This window comes from Symsagittifera roscoffensis, chromosome 4, assembly GCF_963678635.1.
Source record: "Symsagittifera roscoffensis chromosome 4, txSymRosc1.1, whole genome shotgun sequence".
NCBI lineage: Eukaryota > Metazoa > Xenacoelomorpha > Acoela > Convolutidae > Symsagittifera > Symsagittifera roscoffensis.
Window position 1 is genome coordinate 6535068 of NC_087065.1, and position 21067 is coordinate 6556134.

General features: G+C 33.8%; 1 protein-coding gene across 1 annotated transcript in view; it reads right to left on the reverse strand.

Annotated features, from left to right (window-relative positions):
- The window catches only part of LOC134843643 (proton channel OtopLc-like), a 48856-nt gene extending 27789 nt beyond the window's left edge, over positions 1-21067 (reverse strand). Inside the window, exons 1-9 of the mRNA XM_063859837.1 lie at positions 20925-21067; positions 20250-20515; positions 16437-16581; positions 15798-15961; positions 12804-12933; positions 4162-4325; positions 3115-3254; positions 2584-2660; positions 1452-1772 (exon numbers count right to left, since the gene is read on the reverse strand). Of these exons, the coding sequence (XP_063715907.1) occupies positions 1452-1772; positions 2584-2660; positions 3115-3254; positions 4162-4325; positions 12804-12933; positions 15798-15961; positions 16437-16581; positions 20250-20515; positions 20925-20934 (1417 nt within the window). The 5' untranslated portion in view covers positions 20935-21067. The remainder of the gene's footprint in view (positions 1-1451; positions 1773-2583; positions 2661-3114; positions 3255-4161; positions 4326-12803; positions 12934-15797; positions 15962-16436; positions 16582-20249; positions 20516-20924) is intronic.

Consider the following 21067-nt stretch of genomic DNA (forward strand, 5'->3'; position numbering starts at 1 on the left):
TAATTTCAACTTCTGAAATTTTCAACTTTTTGAAATTTTGATAATTCCAATTCTTGAGTTTTTGATAACTTCAACTTTTTGAAATTTGATAATTTCAACTTTTGAAATTTTCAATTTTTTGAAATTTTGATAATTTCAATTTTTGAATTTTTCAACTTTTTGAAATTTTGATAATTTCAATTTTTGAATTTTTGATAATTTCAACTTTTGAAATTTTCAACTTTTTGAAATTTTGATAATCTCAGTTTTTTTTGAGATTTTGAAAATTGAGTGAAATTTTGAAACTTGTGTGCCTCACTGGTCGCACCAATTATTCCAAACTAACTTGACTTAACTTATGCGATCGACCAAATCGCAGCTAGTTAGAACAAGGGGTCTTTCTGAATGTTGCTAAGACTTTCCTATTCTTATTCAACAGACAAAGTTTCTTTCACTCGTAAATAGGTATATTATTTCAAATATAGAGGACACACATCAATTTTATATCAAGAGACATTGGGGTATGGATTTATAGTTATCGAGATAGAGATTTGAGATTTTGGTTATTAGGATGGTTGGGGGTCTCAGTATGAGAGTGGTTATGAGATTTGTGAAAGTGATGAAGTGATGTTTGGTATATTTTCGCTTGGCTTATATACCGTAGATTTTGATATTTTCAACATTCCATCTGTTAGTTAAACCAATCAGAAAGAAACAACACATGCTGTAATGTTTGCTTTTGGTGATATTTTATCAACCGAGCAAACACGTAATTTCAAGTCAAAAGTTTAAAAATTATGTTTCTGATTTCAAGTCAGAACATATGGTAAAAGTTTAATAATTGTGTTTCTGATTTCAATTCAGAACAACGGATGCTATTCCGAATGGTATCGAACTTGCGTTGAAGGATATAGATTGAGGTGACCTAATAATAACGATTGATTTCTAACCTGCACCCTATAATATCAACTCGTCTGAATTTTACGTATTGCATTATTAACTCAAAAAAACGTAGTCTGTTCTAAATGCACATTAATTACAATATAAGTTAAGAAAAAATGTTCATACGGTTGTTTGCACAAACGATATATTGTAACAAAAAAACGGTTGCTGTGCAAGTTGTACTGTATTTTCTGAACAAATCGAATCACGAAATAAAATGCCATCCGAAGTGAAATTGTTCAAATTTGCTCTCACTGAAACGCTTTTTTATGCTTTTTTAAAACGTTTCAGAGACATCTGAAAACGGACATTATTTGTCTAACTAGTGGCGATCTCCTCGACTGGGTTGCTGCAAGCTAAATTATCAATTATATAAATCATAAATAGGCTGCTTGAATTTGGACCCATACTGAAAAAAATATATATATTATCATATTATAATTCAACAGCAAAGTCAATTCAAATAGCCTTTAGGACATCCAGTTTTATCAAAAGCGAAAGGGGGACTGGAAAAGAGTTCTTGTACTTACCGACGTTTCCGCCTAGAAGAACGAGGATGAAGTTACGAGACATGTCAGTGGGCGCTGCGACTCTTCTAAGAGAGTCCAGCAGAAACACAGTCTGCACCACAGACTGCACCAGGTGGCTTCCATATCCGACCAGAGTTCCGATGGCGTCATCATTGTCGTGTGAGGGATGCTCGATGCCATGGATTCCTGCGAACACTGAGAAGAGAGAGTAGAAGGCTATGCCCCCCAGAGCGATGAAGAGGAGCGGGGCGTCTATGCGGTTGTGGAATCGCTTGTTGATGCCTCGTTTTCTGAGGTACGTGTGGATCAGAGCTATACACCCTAAAACCAAATAAAACAAGGATAATTAGTTGCTGAGCAAATAGCACAGAATAATCCGAACACTAGTTTAAGCACAGAAAATCAAAAATACGCATAAGGGTTCTTTGTTTTGTAGTAAACGTTTCTAAATGCGTCTGTTGAATTAGGTAAAAACTTACAATTGAGAAGTTAAAACAGCTAAGAAACTGAGTGTCATCAAATCTTGTGTAACTTAGTCTGGAAGATGGAAATTTACCGCAAATTTTTCTCGACGCACAATTTTCTTTTTTGGAATGTGAAGAAAGGCTGAAGGGACCTTAATGCCAGATTTGTCCCCGTAAGAAGTTTTTTTGAGATAGTTAAAGTGGGACAGGAAAACTACCCAACGATATAGTTTGTTATCACTGTGAGACTACATTTTTCATTTGGATAGCTTCATCTTTAAAGCATAGCCAACAGACAGTTGGAAAAGTGTCAGAAACTCAAGGAAATTTTGATTGATATTTAAGAAAAACAAATTTTTAGCTTCGAAAAACTTTATATCCTTTGCTGGGAAACTGAAAATTGATTTAAGAAAAAAAATAAAACAAAAAGTCAACAAGTTTTTCAGCGTCATTTGCACTTTTCTAATTGGAGCGCATAATTTTCCTTCCTTTTTTTCTAAGAATCTGAACTGAACTTCAAAAAAATCAAATGTCAAACTGTGAAAAACCAAAAAACAAACAAAAACCAAACGACCTCTAATTTCTCTAGTTTCTTCATTTCGTTCATTGACACTTAAAACAATGCGTGTTTTTATGGATGCATGGTGTTTGTTGTTAATTTGACTTGCCGAGCATGATGATGTTGACTGTGAATATGAACCAATGGAACACAAGAGGTAGTACAGGGTACTCGTTGCTGAACAGACTAGAACAAAAGAGAAAGTATATACTCTATGACTGGCAGAATCAGGAGTAAAGAAGACAATGCAAGTTGTCGTTTATAAGTGTGGTTCCGCTGTTTTAGAAGAGACCTTGAGCTACTTTTGCGGATTACACATCTAAACAAGGTTCTGAGACCATTAACGATTTAAAGGACCGTTTTTTCTAAAAGGGTATAACCAGGCGTATTTTAGTTATATGAGCTAAACGGTTCTTGAAAAATACTTGCTCGGTGACTAATGAAATTAAGAGTTTCTAAAAGGATAAAAATTATAATCAAAATTGATCGGATTTGTTGCATTTTCCGAATTTCTATAACTATTGGATGAAGTGATTATTAAAATGAGCTTTAAAACGAAGACAGAAGAAAATTTCTGGCACCCAGGTGACTCTTTTCTAAATGACTGTAAAGCATGTCATATTTTTAAAGTGGGACTAACTGTTTGAATCCGACCAGTACTCCGGTGAACAAGACGAGGGCGATTCCGACGAAGAATCCGGAGAATGTCTCCTGGAAGAAAAACTGGCTGTTCGTCTCTGACTTGTGGCCTCCGCCATACACCACTGTTTTGTGAGAGTCCTAAAATGACACAAAAAAATTTCAAGAAAAATTGATTTCACTAAAAAAACGAAAATAATTTTTAATTAAATTGACACAAAAAAAAACATTTTCAAACAAAAGTTAATTTCAAATGAAGCTAACGTAATTTTTTTAATTTACACACTCTTGACGAATCTTAACACGCATAATTCATCTCTTTTACCGACTGTTATTCATAGTAAATTAATGATTTTCGGATGGTGGATTTCAATTCTATCGAAAAAATTTTACAAAAGCAAACCTAGCATATCTATATCAATTTTATTTTTCACTGTGATCAATATTTGCTTTTGTTTCTATACGAACTACGATAAAAACTTTACGTAAATTGTTGATACAAAGCTCGTACCATAAGTTATTAGCCTGTCTGAGCAACGCCGCATATGTGTTTGTTTATATATTTTGATACTTTTACCTTTTCTCGTAATTTTTTGCATTTTTAGCCGGTATTTTTCATTATTTTGAAGATATCCATTTTCGTAATTCATTCAATACAACTGGCAGCGATTTGCAACCCAGATAGGTTCGTTAGCTGTCCCCTCGATGTTTCTGGCGCATCATGTTAAAAATTTTGTTGGTATTTTTACCAGTGATGTCCGTTTAAAAAAATGAACATTGAATTTTTAATACAAAAATTTTCCGAATCAATTTTTTTCGCCGAAACTATTTAAATTTTCTATAGCAATTTAAATTTTTCTGAAATTGTTTTTTTTTACAATTTTCTCAAAATTCCAAATTAATATTTTCCTGATGTTCTCATTTTGAGCTGATTTGTCCCTACTTTCGGTTTAAAAAAATGAGGCTTTAACAATGAGAGATAAACTCTTCTTCCTTATATTTCCTCAGAAGTTTAAAGCAACCTTGAACTTCACGCGCAATTACTGACCTTGACGACGTGTGGTTTGCCGACATTGGTTGACATGATTGCGAAGAAGCCGCCCGCTATGAGGTAGAGTTCGATACTCATAGGGAACAGGAAAACCTCTGTCTTCTCTATGTTCTCGTGGATGGTCGAGTTCTCCAGATACTTCGCACACATTTCCCTGTGTTCTGACAACATATGCAAAAACAATTAACATCAGTGAGATATAAAATAAAATCAAGTTAGAAACTATGGCTCTTTTTCCTTTTGCCTCTTCCCCAGTTGCAATTTTTTACAGGTAAACTTACTTCTCACGCTGTTCGATTGTTGTAAAAATTTGAATGCGGACTAACTAGGCCATCACAAACGTACTTGATCATCTTAATTAACCTTGTAAAACCACTCGTTGCACCAAATAATTGATGCTCGTGTGAGGTTGGGGGAAAAGAAAAAAGAACCGAAACTATTTATCAATTACAATTGATGCAAACTACCTCAAAACACGGCAAGTGCAAGACGTTACAAAAGCAGAAATTACGAATAAAAGTGTGAAAACATACAAAAATCATGAAAACATACAGACCAGAAAAAAAGTAAACGGTTTCAAAGCAAGGAAAACCAGAAAAATTTGACGCACTGTGTTAAAAATGGGTCGACGTCATTTTGGGGGAAAAAGGAGAAACTAAACTTCGGCTATAGGCCAAACTGACAAAACCCGAAAAAAATCTACCAACATTTTTATAAATAAATTCAACCCAATTTGTCTTGAAATCTTTAAGTTCATTTTGAGAACAATATGCCAAATGAGACATCTGATGTTGAATTAGTATAAGAAAAAATTGATGCGGCGATAATAAAGCAGACAATATGAGATCTCGTTAAGTCCAAAAATATATATTTTCATAAAGAAAAAACTATGTTTAACCCCCTCAAAACACAAACACGCACAAAAAAATCCGCTCATTAAACAACACAACAGAGGTTGCTAAACCGATGAGATGTGAGCCTCAACGTTTTAAGGCCAATTAATAGAAAAAAAATTGAAATTCTGAAACTATTCTGAAAAATTTATTAGCAACATAGAAAACAATTTTGGAATGAAAAAGCTATTTGAAAAGCAGTCAAGCTAGAATATATTTGCTGGCTCACAAAAGGTTTTAAAAAATGATTTAGTTACTCTTTTAGACAATTTTTTCATCTAGAAAAAGAATGTTCCCCTACTATGATAACGCTTACTCATCGCAAGCCTGAAAAATCAGTTTTTTTTTAAATAATTTTAAAACTTTGTATATTTTTTGCAAATATAATTTACAAAGTTTCTTTTGAATTTTTGAAAATGACATTTAATATTTCGTCGACCCTGAATAGAAAAAATTGAAAAAAAGCAAAATATGTAAATAAGCCGACAGGGTCAAATCCGACACCCAAAAAATATTAGTTTTTTCTTGCTAACATTGCCAAAGGAAGAACACTGAATGTACTTGCCAATATCAATACACAACGGCATACATGCATCATCAAGATAAAAATCTACGGCGAGCATTTACCATTTCTAATTGTCGCCATTTTGTTAGCAAGTTAATTACGCGAAAAAATCTTGTACCCGATTACAATACTCGCAAGGGTAAACAACAAATGTTGCTTCCGAAGATTTTACGGCCGTGAAGTGTTTCTCCAAGGACCCATCTATATTCTATGGACCCAATTTTCACACTGTAAACTAAACATACTATTGCTTTTACTGTGTTGTGTCAATTATTTCTGCTCATCATAATCATTTTTGAGCATAAATTGTTTTCCAGAAACGCGTGAGCTGAACTGAAAGAGTGTTCGAACATTTTATATTTTGAATGCTTCAGAAAATGAGAACCAAATTGAAAGTTAGTTTCAGAAGGACCAGACGATCTTCTCGGTTAATCCGGTGCCAATTTAACACAACCATGAGAAATATTTGCGACATAATTTAGTTAGTCATGTTTTGAAAATCTTGAAAGTTGAAATTTTTGATATAAACGGAGAAATTCTTTGAGCAGTATATTGATGTGATTTCATCATACAGAAGGTTTCATCATATAGTGATGTGATGGAACCTTAATACCAGAAGATGGGCTAACAGAAAAGATCCGGCCGAGTGATAGATTTGATTTATGGAAAACATTCAGGGTTAATAATAGATGAATTTTTGTGCTGTCAAGTACAAATATTAACAAATCACAATCGAGATACTCTGCAGTACGTAATTCGCGGAGGTCGCAATTACCCTGAGGGGAGGGAGGACATTTTTTTGGAGAGGGGGAGGTTCAAAAATATCATGGGAGGTCTGGAAAATTTAGATCAAGTTTTATAAAAAAAAATAATGACAAAATTGAGCCAAAAACTCAAAAATTGGCTTGAAAATCAGCTTTTAATCCAGGCGACGTTTCCCTGCAGGGAAAAAAAAACTTTTTGATTTGGAGCTCTCAAAAAGGGCACATTTTTCTAAAACTTTGGCTCCAAATTTAATGGAATAAAAATTCCTGTCATTACGAGGCCAAACTGTTGTGCACTGGATAGGAGCACAATTTGTGTCTGTATGTTCCTGGATTCCAGAGCCAAGTCTTTAAACATGTTGAAATTTTGTCGGAACAATCAAAGAAATTTAAAGAACAAAAGAAGAACAAAGGGAGCGTCCTTGTTGCGGAATCCGCTTACAATGCACAAAATGCACAGTTTGGCCTCGTAATGGTGGGATCCATTCGGACCCCCAAAATTTGGAGGATTCAATATTCTAGGGGGGGGGGGGTCTATGAAAAAATCGATTTGTGTTGGTTGCGGGGGGTGGGGTTCCGACAATTAAGTAATGCAGAGTAATAAAAACAAACGTATGCAAGTATAATAATAAATTGTTACGTAAGTTTGCTTTCTGATCTCAATTCTGATAGGTTAATATAGTATTTTTCTACTTAACGATGTGTCTACTTTATGACTTGTCTACTCTTTGCTACGTAGCCATTTTATCTAGGCATTTGGGCTGAAGATAGAAACACACAATAATGATCAATCTAGTTAAAGCTGCACATAGACGAAGCTGTGCCGCATTGTCCTTACCGTCGTAAACTGTGACAGAAAATACTCGGCTTTTAGCACAATTCATCTGATGAAAGGGGGAGGGCGTTCAACAGTGCCGAAAAACAACAGTGCCGAAAGTTGATGATTTTCGGCGCTGTTGGACAATTTTTTCCGGCGCTGGTGAACAATTTTTTTCGACACTGTTGTAATGTCTAGAAGGAGGGCATAACCTCTTCTTAGAGCAAACAGATGCCCGAAAACTGTATTAGCCAATCATAAATACTTGAAACCTCGAATCTCATAAACTTTAAAATCTCAAAATCAGCTGGAAAATGAGTCAGATTTGAACTGTTTAGTGAAATAAATTGGGTGAAAATTTTCGTTCTGCTGTTCACGAGAATATCCCGATTATGAACTAGCATTTAATTCGAGGGAACACATTTGAAACTACTCACACAATTTTTTAAGAGGATAAACAAAATGTATGAGTACTGTGTAAAAATGCTTGTCGCCTGTTCATAATAACACGGGGTCTCGAAGGCTAGACAGACTTTCTAGACGAGCATCAATCTCTGTTTCTGATGGGAGGTCCAAGTACAAGCATGATAGTTGGGTGCCAGGAAAAAGCAAGTACGACAGATGGTTTCCGCGATTTTTGCGAACACTTCGAGACCACAAGTAAACAATGATAGCCGGTTGCTGTGCAAGTATTACAGAATTACAGAATGATCCAATCATATTCAAATAAAAAGTTTTTTTTTCGTTTCTTTCCTTCAAACTAGAGTTGGTTCTAGTGCCTAGTGTGATTTGAAAACTAAACAAGCGCGTAGCAACTTAGTGAATTAAGCATAACCGACAAAATTTATCTCCAAAAAAGAATGACACAGAAAAAAGACAAACATTTGAAAAGAAAATTATTATTTTTTCTAATTTGTTGCAGAACAATTTTTTAAATAAAAAAAATCTTTATTGCCGAAAAAGCAGTAAATTTGACATCCCAAACTAAATTTCTGTATAGTACAGTTGAGTTTTTTCAGCCTGAAAGTCTAAATAAATGTAAAATTTCATATAACGATCGGTACTCGATCGCTTTACTCGCTCGAAATTGAACTAAAAACGAAAATTTTTTCACCATTTTATCTCGACACTGGGAAAACTTTTTAAAAACTTCTTATTTTGCTCGAATCACGACTGAAAAAGGCTTTAATTTAGTATATCAAACGACCCATTTCAATGCGTGCAAAAAAAACACACATGAATATAAAGTTCCTCCCCGTTTTCAATAGACTGAATAAAAAATGCAATATGGGAGCCATAATTCCGAATATTTTAAGGCTTACGAATTATTCTTTAGGGACACATATAAGTTGAGGAAACCCATTTATCATACTTGTATCGCGGTCTTTTTTTAAGGGCGGTCTTTCTTACACCCGCATTTTCTTAAAAATTCTTATGATACCATGATATTTCTGATGCAGATGCCGACGAAGAAAGTGATCAAGGCTGTCAAAAAGAGGCGAATGTGTCTTTCATGAATAAAAAACTAAATAATTGCTAAGAAGTTTTCATAAGTTAATTTTCAGAAGATTTTTTTGATTCGGGTCTAGTGAATTAATGTCGGGTGCGCAATAACAGTGATCACATTAATTTCAAGTGCGCAGAAATAATAAACACAGAGGCGAAGAAAGCAGCAAAAGCAGCTCTATAAAATGCAAAGTGAAAAAGTAGAAATACGCCTCAAATTAGTAAAAGTTCGGCTACTTCTCGGATTCGACTACTGCCACCTAGATATTATGACTCTCCCGCACTAACCACTCAGCCACGGACGCTTCATTTAACACAAACGCTAGCCAAAAATAAAAAATAAAACAGATGGTATGCAATTTCAAATGCTACAGTGAAATTGCCATATAAGTGAACACTTTTATTTCCGAGTTAGATTAGAAAAAAAGAAGGTTCGTACTAATAAACTAAAGCTAGCAAGCTCGCTACTGTGAAAACCACAACTGAATATCAGATGGGATCGAGTGATATATTAATTAAACCGCTTTTAGTCAGGATTCGAGTGGCAACAGAAGTTTTCGAAGTAATTTTTTGTTCACATTTTCTGATTTTTACAATAAATGGCATGCTGTTTATCTCATTACATTATGAAAATGTTAAAACAATTTTCAAATTTGAATTTCAAATGCGGGGGCAGAGAGTGCAAAAGAGCCGTAAAGATTTTCCATGTCCACAAAAAGGGCCGAAATGTTATTTTTGCAACATGTCAGCACCAATATACACCAAAAAAATCTATATGAAATTTCAATCTGAAAATTATTTGACACTTGCTCAATAACCAACTGATGACGTTTTTATATGTAATTCAAGCAAAGTCGGCCATTTTTTCGTAAGGTAAAATATTAGTTTACTTTAGTCTGTCTTATTCTTCATTTTGAGCCCTTTAAAAAAGTTGTAGACTGACGCGAAGCTGCACTTCGCAAATACAAGCGAGAAAACGACAAAAAGAGGCTCTAAGAAGGTTTAAAAAATAAGGAAAGCAAAGATAAATAAAAAAAAGCATTGAAAATAAAACTTCGTTTATATTCTTCCCGTATCGTAAATAATACCTATCGTAAATGTCAAGCTAAAGCAACTTCAGTAAAACTTCCTAGTGTTAGAGAAGGTTGGACAGTGAAGATGAAATTACTAGATCTGACGCTAAACAACTCCCCATCTCAGAAAACACAGAGAAAACAATTACAGACATCGCTTTATCTTGGACCATAAGCCGCCGTTCTTCATAACTAATAGAATAACTCCATAGAACTTTTTCTGACTTGAAATCATACTTTTTGACAAAATGTGTAATATAGCGGCAAACATGTAAGATACCACTCGGCATCGTAAAAACTTTCTTTTTGTTGCATGATTTTTCACAGAATTTTTTAGGCAAAAAATTGCAGAAAAAAATATTCGAACGTAAAGGTCCTCCGCTTCACTGCTTGGCAAGATCAGCAAGCGAAAATTCATCTCATCAACTGAGCTAGCATTTTGGGTAGCTTTAAATTAGCGCAAGAAATAGAAAGACGTTTGTTTTATCCGGGATCACGCAGTTGGTGATTATGGTGATGATGAATCAAACTTTATATTTTTTGCTCATCGGCGTACGTAATTCATGACTATTGTGTTATCATAGAAAATTTGAAACAATTGCTCGAGGATTAAAACACTTGCTAAGGGAAATATTACGAATGGCAAGCTTTGTGTTTCAGACAAACAATCTGCCAAAGACTTGCCAAAAAACTGACTATACCAGAAAATAGGAAGCCTTTATATATGAAGGCAATATAAAAACCTCAAGCGCTCGTAATTCAAAATTTGAAAGTTATATTTTCATATGATTTTCGGCATCATCATTATTATCATTAAATATCAACCAAAATCTGTTTATTGATCCAAAATTAGCCAATAGAAAGCCTCTTTTGCCATCTTTGGTAGGGGTATATAGCTACACATAAAATTAGTCTAATTATTTTGAAGTTCAAAAAAATCTATATTTCAGGGACGGATCAAAGATTTTCTCGAATAGTTTTTTAAGTTTTTTGAAAAAATTTGGTGGCCATTCATTTTAGATCGGCCAAATTGATTTTGCGTGCTTCCTTAAAACATCATAAAGACCCAATTTTGAAAATTTTTTGTTTTAAGGCACTTTTTGGAAGGTTTTGATCAATAAATCGGAAAACTTTTTTTTGATAATGCTTCTTTGACAACAAAGGTATTCCGAAAAAGTATTGTGGAAAACAAATGTTTGAATTTTTTTCATGTTTTGTTTATAATTCATTTTTGAAGACAAACCTTGCCTTTTTCACTAAATTCCTTGGCAATCGTGTAATTTTGAATCAAACCACCAACTGAAAAAATTAAAAACGACAAAATTTGTCTATTCATTTATGAATATAGTCGGAACATTCTGTGGATCTTCCACAGCAAACGGCTATTCTTGTTCGGAACATGGATTTCAACTAATACGCTTGACTTAATTTGAAATTTCAATGAGCTGGGTACTTGGTAGTAAAATTGAAAACAAGACTTCTCGTATCAGGGCGAAGCCCTGAAAGTTCCGACTGCCTTTTAAGGTTTATGGAGCAGTAATAACATAAACAACAAAAAAAAATGAAATAAAATAAAATGAAAATTTTTTTTTTTAATTTGAAAATTTTTCTATAAAAATCATCCCCCCACACGCCATATAAAGTACAAAACAATAGATTTCGCTCGTGGTAACAGATCAATTATGGCAAATAAGCTTCTTTTAACCAATTTGGAACGATTTATAAAACGGATTAAATCTCCGCTTACGCGTTATTAGCGCGAAATATATCGCGCGTTAATTGTCCCAAATTGGTCAAAATGGCAAACTTTGAACCCTCATAACATTACGAAAAATGATCAAAGGTAAAATATCGTTTCAAATTTAAGCCTAGGATAACAATAGCTTTCGAATGATATTAAAAAATTCCGTCAAAAATGGCTAGTTAAAAAGTCGAAATTTGTCTGAAGAAAAAAAACCCACCCCGAGCACAAATATTCCGTTACTTTCGTATCGAAAGTCGGAACAATAAATTTACTGGTCCAGCTGATAACATTTTATTAACTCCCTGATTAATAAATGTGGTCGGTCAAACAAATTTTAAAAACTTTTGAAATCAAAATGCAAATCAATTAGAAATGTTTATGAGCAAAATGCAAATCAATGCAAATTTTTACTGTCAAAAATGCAATTTATTATGATCAATGCAAATCAATTAGAAATTTTTATGAGCAATGACTTAAAAATACTTTTCCGTCTGAGATAAATAAAAATTAATTGAAAAAGCGCAATCGATGTTCATAGACACCAGGACAATAAAGTAGCGCATGCTTTTTAGCTATGCTATGCTTAACAAAAATATTGAGCCAATTTTGACTAATCCATCTGTTTAAAATGCAACGATTAGCCTTGTAGTCTAATCGCAAAACGCAAAATCAAGTCTTGAGATCTAATTTAAGTTAAACGTCTAGTTAAAAAAATTTTTGACGTCTTCTCAACTTTAATCTCTTAGCTCAAGATTTTTTCGATATTTCGAGCAGTTTGACAAAAATTGTCCACGTGAATAATATACATTATACCGTAACAAAGGTTCCCCTATCTAGGACGGTTGCTGAACTCCCCTATGCTGAACTCTTATTGGCTGAAAAAGAGTGTCTCTACGAAAATTAATGATCTTATCCCTAACTTCATTTAGGGAAGGGGATTAATCACTAGGTCCCAATAAATTTGTAGAGCACTATGTACATAAAAGTTGTGGTGAAGTGGTTACGTCTTTGCCTCTCAATCGAAAGGTCGGACGTTCGATGCCAACCATGGTCCGTGCTCGTTTCTTGAGGGTGAGGCAAGACTGACCAGACCAGAAAAATAACCAAAAAAGTGCATGTTATTCTTAAGCAGGGGCGCAACTGTGGTTCCCCGAGACGAACCGAACGCTCTTCCTTTCCATTGTGGATAAATCGTCTTAATCTACGCAACCCGATATTTTGTTGAGTTGTGTAGCGTCATGTGACACAAGGACAGACCCCGCTAAAACAAAACTGACCTCGTTCGTGTTCCCAATCCAGTGATTCTGTGAACTCGTCGGCGACGAAGCTGAACCAGGAGTGGAGACACACGGCCACTAGGTGGGACAGACAGAGCAGAGCCAAATTCGGACGATATGTAAACGTCACCTACACGCAACAGACAAAAAAAGTTATGCTCCAGTTTATATATCGATCGAACGTACGTTTTTAGAGAATTTTTCTGTTAAATGCCCTCTCGAAATAATTAAAACTTTTTGGCTGACTTTTATTTGAATGGAAGCTTGACTTTTGAAGACAGTGACGAAATATTTGTGCCCACGTGAGAAAGGAGAGATTTGCGAAAAATTTTATTGGTTTTGGATTCTATCAATTTTTACTCAAACTCAGTTTCAGATATCTTTAAGGGTGGTTGGAAAAATCAGGGCTCTGCCCTAATACAAGTAGAGTTTGTTGATGACAGTCGTTAAGAAAATCAGTAACAGAATATAGAAACAGAAGAATATAGAACGTAACTAGCCAGCAGATCTCTGTAACATAAGCAACCCGAAGTACCCAAATGTTTTCCATAATCTAAAGGCGCCTACAGGATATTTCCGAGTTGCGCGACCATCCAAAAACATTCCATAACATGAGACAGATCGCAAAAAAATTCATAAGCAATTCAGCCTATCAAGCGATGAAATTTTGAATATTTCAAGTTATTTTATCACGTGAATTGGTTCTAAAAAATTTTTCCGACGCAAACTCATCGATCAATGAACTTTTAATCCATTCTAAGCTATTTGAGAGCGCGAAGCAGTTTGCAGAAAACCAAAATGTTTCTAAGCTATCTCATGAAGCAAAGAAAATTTTAAAACTTTCAAATTACTTTATAACACGAACCTGTACGCAAAATGAGAAAAAATTTCTATACAAGCGCAATAGCTATCGTCGAAAACTGAGGTATATTCATTGCATGAACAAGTTCGCAATCATTTGAGTTTTCAGGCAAGTACATCAAGCAATGAAATTTTGAATTATTCGAATTTGCTTCATAGTTATGAAGTGGTTCGCAAAAAAAACTAAAAACAAACCAACCAACCTTATCAAACGCAGAAACTTCAATATATTTGAAGTTTTTTGTACCATGAATCGATTCGCAAAATTTTAAAGATGTTGAAGCAAGCTCATCAAGCGGTGAAATTTTGAAACATGTAATCTTTTTTCATCCAGGAATCGACTCGTAAAACATTAACTTCTTAGACAACCTCGTGAATCGAATAAACATCGAATAAAACCTAGAACTTAAAATAAGCCCATCAAGCTTTGAACTTTGAAAAGTTTAAATACTTTGATAGAAAGAAAATTTTCTCAGTTTTTTGAGCAACCTCATCAAGCAAGAAAACTTCTAATTACTTAAAATTATTTCACAGCATATATCGGTTCAAAAGCAAAGAAAAATCTTTAGTAGGCTTATCAAGCAAAAAAATTATATACCGAGCGACATTGAATTATTTTTAATTAGTTAGTTATAGTTTAATTAGTTAGTTAATTATAATATCTCGTTTTTCACAGCATGAATCTGTTCGCAAAAATAGAAAATATTTCATGCAACTTTTTCATTTCTATAGCAAAGTGCAAACACAGAAAACGTTTAAGTCATTTTCGAAGGTGAATCAAATCGCAAAAAAATTGAGTTATCAAGCAAAAAAAATCAAATTCAAGTTAACTGTCGGTATCTCATTCGAGCTGAAAATGCAAAATTCTCAAGCTAGGTTTTAACTATTTTACAAAAAGACAACTTAGTTAAGGGACAGGAACTGTCTAGCCTTGAAGTTCAATCAAATTGATCTTCTCTGAAACGATGACTTGACAAAAAAAACTTCTAGAAAATCCAGATTCAGAATTTTTAGTACTCTAGAATATTCTTGCTACGCTCAGCGGAGTGGCTTCCTTAAGCGGCGTTAAAAGGGTGTGATTACGTGGTGAAATGATGTGTTAAGCGGTGTCATCACGTGATGAGATGGAAGAATATGAACATAAGACCAGACTTTAAAATGACAAAAAACAAAAAAAAAATTTTAAGTTTTTTTGCAGTAACTTCTTTTGAAGTTTTTTATTCCCAATATGGTGCTAAAAAAAAAATTGACTAAGTATTTTACTTGACTTTTTAGAGCATGCCAAAAAATTAGAATGCAATTTACTACTAATTTTCGGCTACCCTGCTCGAATTTGCTCGATTGACTAGCTCGAAATTAGACGAAAAATCAACGTTTTCCCGAATGAAGTTCATTTTGAGGAAAACATGTCAAAAAATTTAGTTTGGAAAAACTGATTTTGCAAAAAATCGCAAGGGTTTGTTCGCGTAAAAAGTGACTAAATTGATGAAGCTTCACTGAATTGTCTCAAAACTCAATTTTGTGTATTGTTGCCTGGAGGTAGCTAAGACCCGTTAAGCCCAACAAAGAGTCCCACTGCAATAACGTATATATATTTTTTTAAAACTTTCGAGTTTTGAAGAATAAAATATCACCTTGAAGCTTTAAAACTTTGAAGAACAGTTTTTTATCAAGACTTATTTCATAAACTAGCCCCCATTAGAAAAATCTGGATCAATAAGTAAATTTTTCATTCCACTGGGAAACACCAAATTAAAATCGACTTTCAAACTGAAGATCATTCAAGTTTTTTTCTCGCTATTTCCACTTTTCTGATTGCAGGGCGTAATTTGTCTATTTTTGCCCTAAAAATTTGAATTCAAATTGAAAATAAATCAAAGTCAAACTGCAAAATTAGATTTTACTTGTCCAAATTTGAATTTTTTTTTCTGAAAATAAAAAACGGGAAAAAAAACATCACTTGTATAAGTGTATTTGCTAGTTGTGTTATTCACTATTGACATTTGAAAAAAAAAGTGTCAAATATCAAAGCTGAGCGTGATGAAATTTTAAGACTTTTTCTTTTAAAAAATCTTCCCGAGTCACGGCATATAGTGAATTTACATGTGGATGGGTGGATGGGGGAATGAGTACCTTTGAGAAGAGGAGCAAGAGTATGCACTGTAAAACATTGTAGACGAAAGAAATCATGTGGAACAGAGAGTATTCCTTGCTGCCACACTCTGGCTGCTGCAGAAGCAAGTTCATGTCCTGTGCCAGCTGCAGAGTGTTGTAGGCCAATGTCCCAATTGTGAAACCTATAAAAGAAAGAAATAATTTTTCCAATTATATAATATCATGTATTTTGTTGTACATCAATACATAATTTTTAGTATAAGTTATAAAACAAGAAAAATAAAAATCTTATTATATAAAAATAGCCAACATACAGTTAGAAAACTGTCACTGAACTCAGGGAAACCAAAAAAAAATTTTTTACTGATTCCTTCCATTTTTTCAAAATTCGGATTTCTGAGAAAAAGAATGAGGTTAGAGGTGTTTGAATTTCAAGAATCTTTTATGATTGGTACTTTTTTCATAGAATCAACCCAATTTGAGAAAACTGGATGAATACATGTATTTTTTCATTGCCTTGCGAGATCTAAAAAGTAAAATCCACTTTCGAAATAGCGATGCTACTATGCAATAAAAAAACAATTATGCAATAAAAGAATAAAATATTTAGCAATATTCAGCAAGCGGATGAGGCCACTGAGTTTTGTGAATACTGACCGACTAGTCCTGCCTTGAGGTAGAAAGAGCCATTGTGGGGGTCATACACAAGGTGGTTGTTACTGAGTCTCTTCTGCTTCCACTGCAGAAACAACAGACACAAAAGACACGCAATGCCGAATAGCTGGATGAACGAAGTGTACAACTAGAACAACAACAGCACGGAGCTGAAGTTAACATGACTAAATAGAATTAATAATGAGAAATAAACTCTTCTTCATCTTGTTCTTCTAAAAAAAATTAGATAGTGGTATTCGAAGCGTTTTATGACCAAGTGACAAAAACTATTAAGTAGCCGGCTAATTAAAAATAATGTCCATAAAATACCCAGCCGGGTCGTACTGGTCCCTACTTAGGGTTGCTGGTCTTTTTCCCATGGGGTCTGCTAAACGAGCGCAGGAAGAGCTGAACCTATTTTCAGGAGGAGATGAAATAAGACGCATGAGTGTAATTTTTAGCTAACTTGTCAAAACTCTTGGTCCCCTATTTCTCAGTGTGGGCAAAGAATAAGGTAAAGTTTTCAACGGCGCTGATTGAGCCGAATATTTGCAATAAAAAGAAAAGAATTAGCAAAATTTTTGAGAAAAGGGTAATGAATGAGCTGACTTTTCAATGTTTATCATTCATATCTTTCAGAAGCACTGGAAATATAAAGATAGCCAACAGACGTTTGGAAAAGAGTCAATGAACAAAATAAAAAAAAATACTGACTTGTTTTTTTTTCAAAATCTCAACTTTCGAAGTTCAAAACAAAAATGCCCTTACTTTCGAAGTTTAAAGAAAAAAGATGTCTTGCAGATCTTTGAATTCCTGAAAACAATTTATGACTAACACTTTTTTGATAAAATTAACTCAATTTGAGAAAACTGGATCAATCAGTTAAATTTTTATTTCGCTGGGAAACTTGAAAATTAAATTCCGCTTTCGAAATTAGAAGTCAATCACGTTTTTCGTGACCTTTACACTTTCGCATTTCGATAGAGGAGTTTGTTTTCCTTCTAATAAAATAATACTAACTGAATTTTAAGAAATTATATCAAAAGCCAAACCGCAAAAAATTAAATTTGATCCTGAACAAATTTTGATACTCTTGAAGAGTCCTGATCTTAAAAATTGTTGAACTTCAATTAACAATTTTTCGACAATGATCATTGTGGAATCTTGATATTCGATACCATTAAGATGTACCAAGTATAATTTGATCAATTTTCAAGCATCAATTGACAAATTATTACTGATTAAAAAAAGTTGGTTGAAAAAAAACATGAATGCAATCTGAGTACTTCAGGATGTTCATTCGAAATTTATGCAGGAGAGCTCGTATCATCATTAGTATACATGTTAAATCGTTTGTTATGTAAAACTTCTCCTAGTAGGCTGAACCAAAATCTATCAAGTTTTGTATACTGACATATACACATCGTGTGCCGATCATTATCAGAAGTTTTTTCAAATTGATTCATATAGCTATGGAGAAAAGTTTCACGTTCAAGTCTATTGCCTTGCAAATTTAATCTCGCGCATCATCAAGAATTAAACACGCGCATCAACGAGGACTGATTTAGGTAGTTTTTTCATGTTTGTTTCAACCCTCCATAATAAATGTTTCTGAAACTTTCTCAAGCACTATAAGTGTAAGCATGGCCAACAGACAGATTGAAAAGTGTCAATCAATGAACTTAAGGGAACGAAAAAAAAATGACTTTCAAAATAAATTATCAATTTTCGAATTTCAAGCACATAGCCAACAGACAGTTGGAAAAGAGTCAATGAAAGCAAGTTAATAACAAAAAACACTTACTTTTTGAAAAATCGCAGCTTTCGAATTTCAAAGAATACCATAAATGCCCTTATAGCTCTTTGAATTTCTAGATCAATTTATGATTGGCACTTTTTTGATAAATTTATAAGCTTTTATTTCGCTGGGAAATTCGTTAATTAAATTCTTCTTTCGAAACAAGAAGTCGATCACGTTTTTGGTGACCTTTAAGCTTTCGCTGTTAAATAATGGAGTTTTTTTTCCTTCTAATAAAATAATACTAACTGAATTTTAAGAAATAAAATCAAAAGCCAAACCGCAAAAAATTAAATTTGATCCTGAACAAATTTTGATACTCTTCCTGAAAACAAAACGAAAAAAATCATCGCGGCCCATAAAAGAGTCCTAATCTTAAGAATTGTTGAACTTCAATTAACAATTTTTCGACAGTGATCATTGTGGAATCTTGATATTCGATACCATTAAGATGTACCAAGTATAATTTGATCAATTTTCAAGCATCAATTGACAAATTAAATTATTACTGATTAAAAAAGTTGGTTGAAAAAAAAACATGAATGCAATCTGAGTACTTCAGGATGTTCATTCGAATTTTATGCAGGAGAGCTCTTATCATCTTTAGTATACATGTTAAATCGTTTGTTATGTAAAACTTCTCCTAGTAGGCTGAACCAAAATCTATCAAGTTTTGTATACTGACATATACACATCGTGTGCCGATCATTATCTGAAGTTTTTTTAAATTGATTCATATAGCTATGGAGAAAAGTTTCACGGTCAAGTCTATTGCCTTGCAAATTTAATCTCGCGCATCATCAAGAATTAAACACGCGCATCAACGAGGACTGATTTAGGTAGTTTTTTCATGTTTGTTTCAACCCTCCATAATAAATGTTTCTGAAACTTTCTCAAGCACTATAAGTGTAAGCATGGCCAACAGACAGATTGAAAAGTGTCAATCAATGAACTTAAGGGAACGAAAAAAAAATGATTTTCAAAATAAATTATCAATTTTCGAATTTCAAGCACATAGCCAACAGGCAGTTGGAAAAGAGTCAATGAAAGCAAGTTAATAACAAAAAACACTTACTTTTTGAAAAATCGCAACTTTCGAATTTCAAAGAATACCATAAATGCCCTTATAGCTCTTTGAATTTCTAGATCAATTTATGATTGGCAGTTTTTTGATAAATTTATAAGCTTTTATTTCGCTGGGAAATTCGTTAATTAAATTCTTCTTTCGAAACAATAAGTCGATCACGTTTTTGGTGACCTTTAAGCTTTCGCTGTTAGATAATGGAGTTTTTTTCCTGTTAACAAAGGAAATGAACCGATCTTAAATATAAATCATAAGTGAAACCGCGAAAAGTAAATTTGAGCCTTTTCAAAATTTCGAAATTTTGTCGACCACGACCATTTTTTTGAGGCGTTTTATGCACTCTCACTCGCGCCCTAAATCAGCTGGTGGACTCACCTCTCTTCTTTTGGAAGGTGGTCTAATTCTTTTAAAGTTGTTCCAATCGATATGGGAAAAAAGGGGTAAAAATGAAATTCAAGGACGTCTGGGTTTCCTTAAAAGTAATTCATTTTCACTTTTTAATAAGGTTCCTTCAATTGATACTTTTGACAAGTTCTGAAGCACTGAAACTGAGATAATTGTTGAAACTCAAATTAATAGATTTTTTGCAAAGACCGGAATAAATTTTGTCAGCTAATCTAAACTGAGCTATCAATGAATAAATTACCAATTATCAATTGAAGAGTTTTTTCTGAATGCAAGTGAAACTTGAATGAGAATGATTCATCTATCTTGCAAAAATAGACCACAGTATTAACGAAAACTTTAGTTTTAGTTAACCAAAAAAAATTCCAAATCTTATAGGAGCAAAGCGAGCTCTCTTACCTGCAGTTTGCAATTATTGTAGCAAAACAGCGTAATAACCAAAAAAAAAGTAAATTAATCGTCCATTTTTAAGCGTGAAGAAAGATGCAAGAAGGTTTAGTCCCACAATAACAAATGATTAAGTGCATACCGAGTAGCTTTTGTTTTTGGATGTGGCGTCTATCTTCATGTAGCCATACAGTTTGGCAGTGATTCCAATCAAGGTCATCAGCAAGGTCCACAGAGAGCAGAACATCTTCACATTCCCACTCGGTCTCTGCACCCTAATGAAGGGGGGAAGGGGCTCGTGGTGCATGTGGGGGTCATCCTGGATGGTCTTGTGTTGTTTTTTGTGATGGTGATGATGTTCTCCATTCTCACCAGAGACAGTGTTGCTAACTGAGGAAGAATCTGCATCTGAAAGCACAGCAACTCTATTCAATGATAAGATGATTGATGAAAAAATTTACCAGCTAGCGTAATTTTGGACTTCTCTTATAAAATCCAAAATCATTGGCAGCATTCAAAACAAAATCCTGCAACACGTGTCAGTAAAGTTCAAAAAATACAAAAAAAAACTTTCCGAAAAGTTTTGAAAATGAAACATTAAATCGAAATAATTAGACAATAAATATTAATACGCTTCAATTTTTCACAGGTTTTGCTTTTAAAGTCTTATTTAATCGCCTTTCGATGTTTTCTGGTTTTAATAACGTCTACACAAATAAATGGAGAAATATCAAATTTCGGTACAATAGTTTGATTTTGATTGTTCAAAGAGGCCAGCCGACAATTACTTTGAGCGATCAGTCAAATTTACACTCACCTGTTTCCATGTTGTTGTTGTTTGTGGTTGCAGAGGTTAGATTAGAGGTTGGTTTGTCCTTGATCTTATAGTGTATGTTGCAGCGAGAGCAGGACCCCTCACACGTCGACAACTGCGAGTCTGACAGCTGGAGAAAGCCAAAT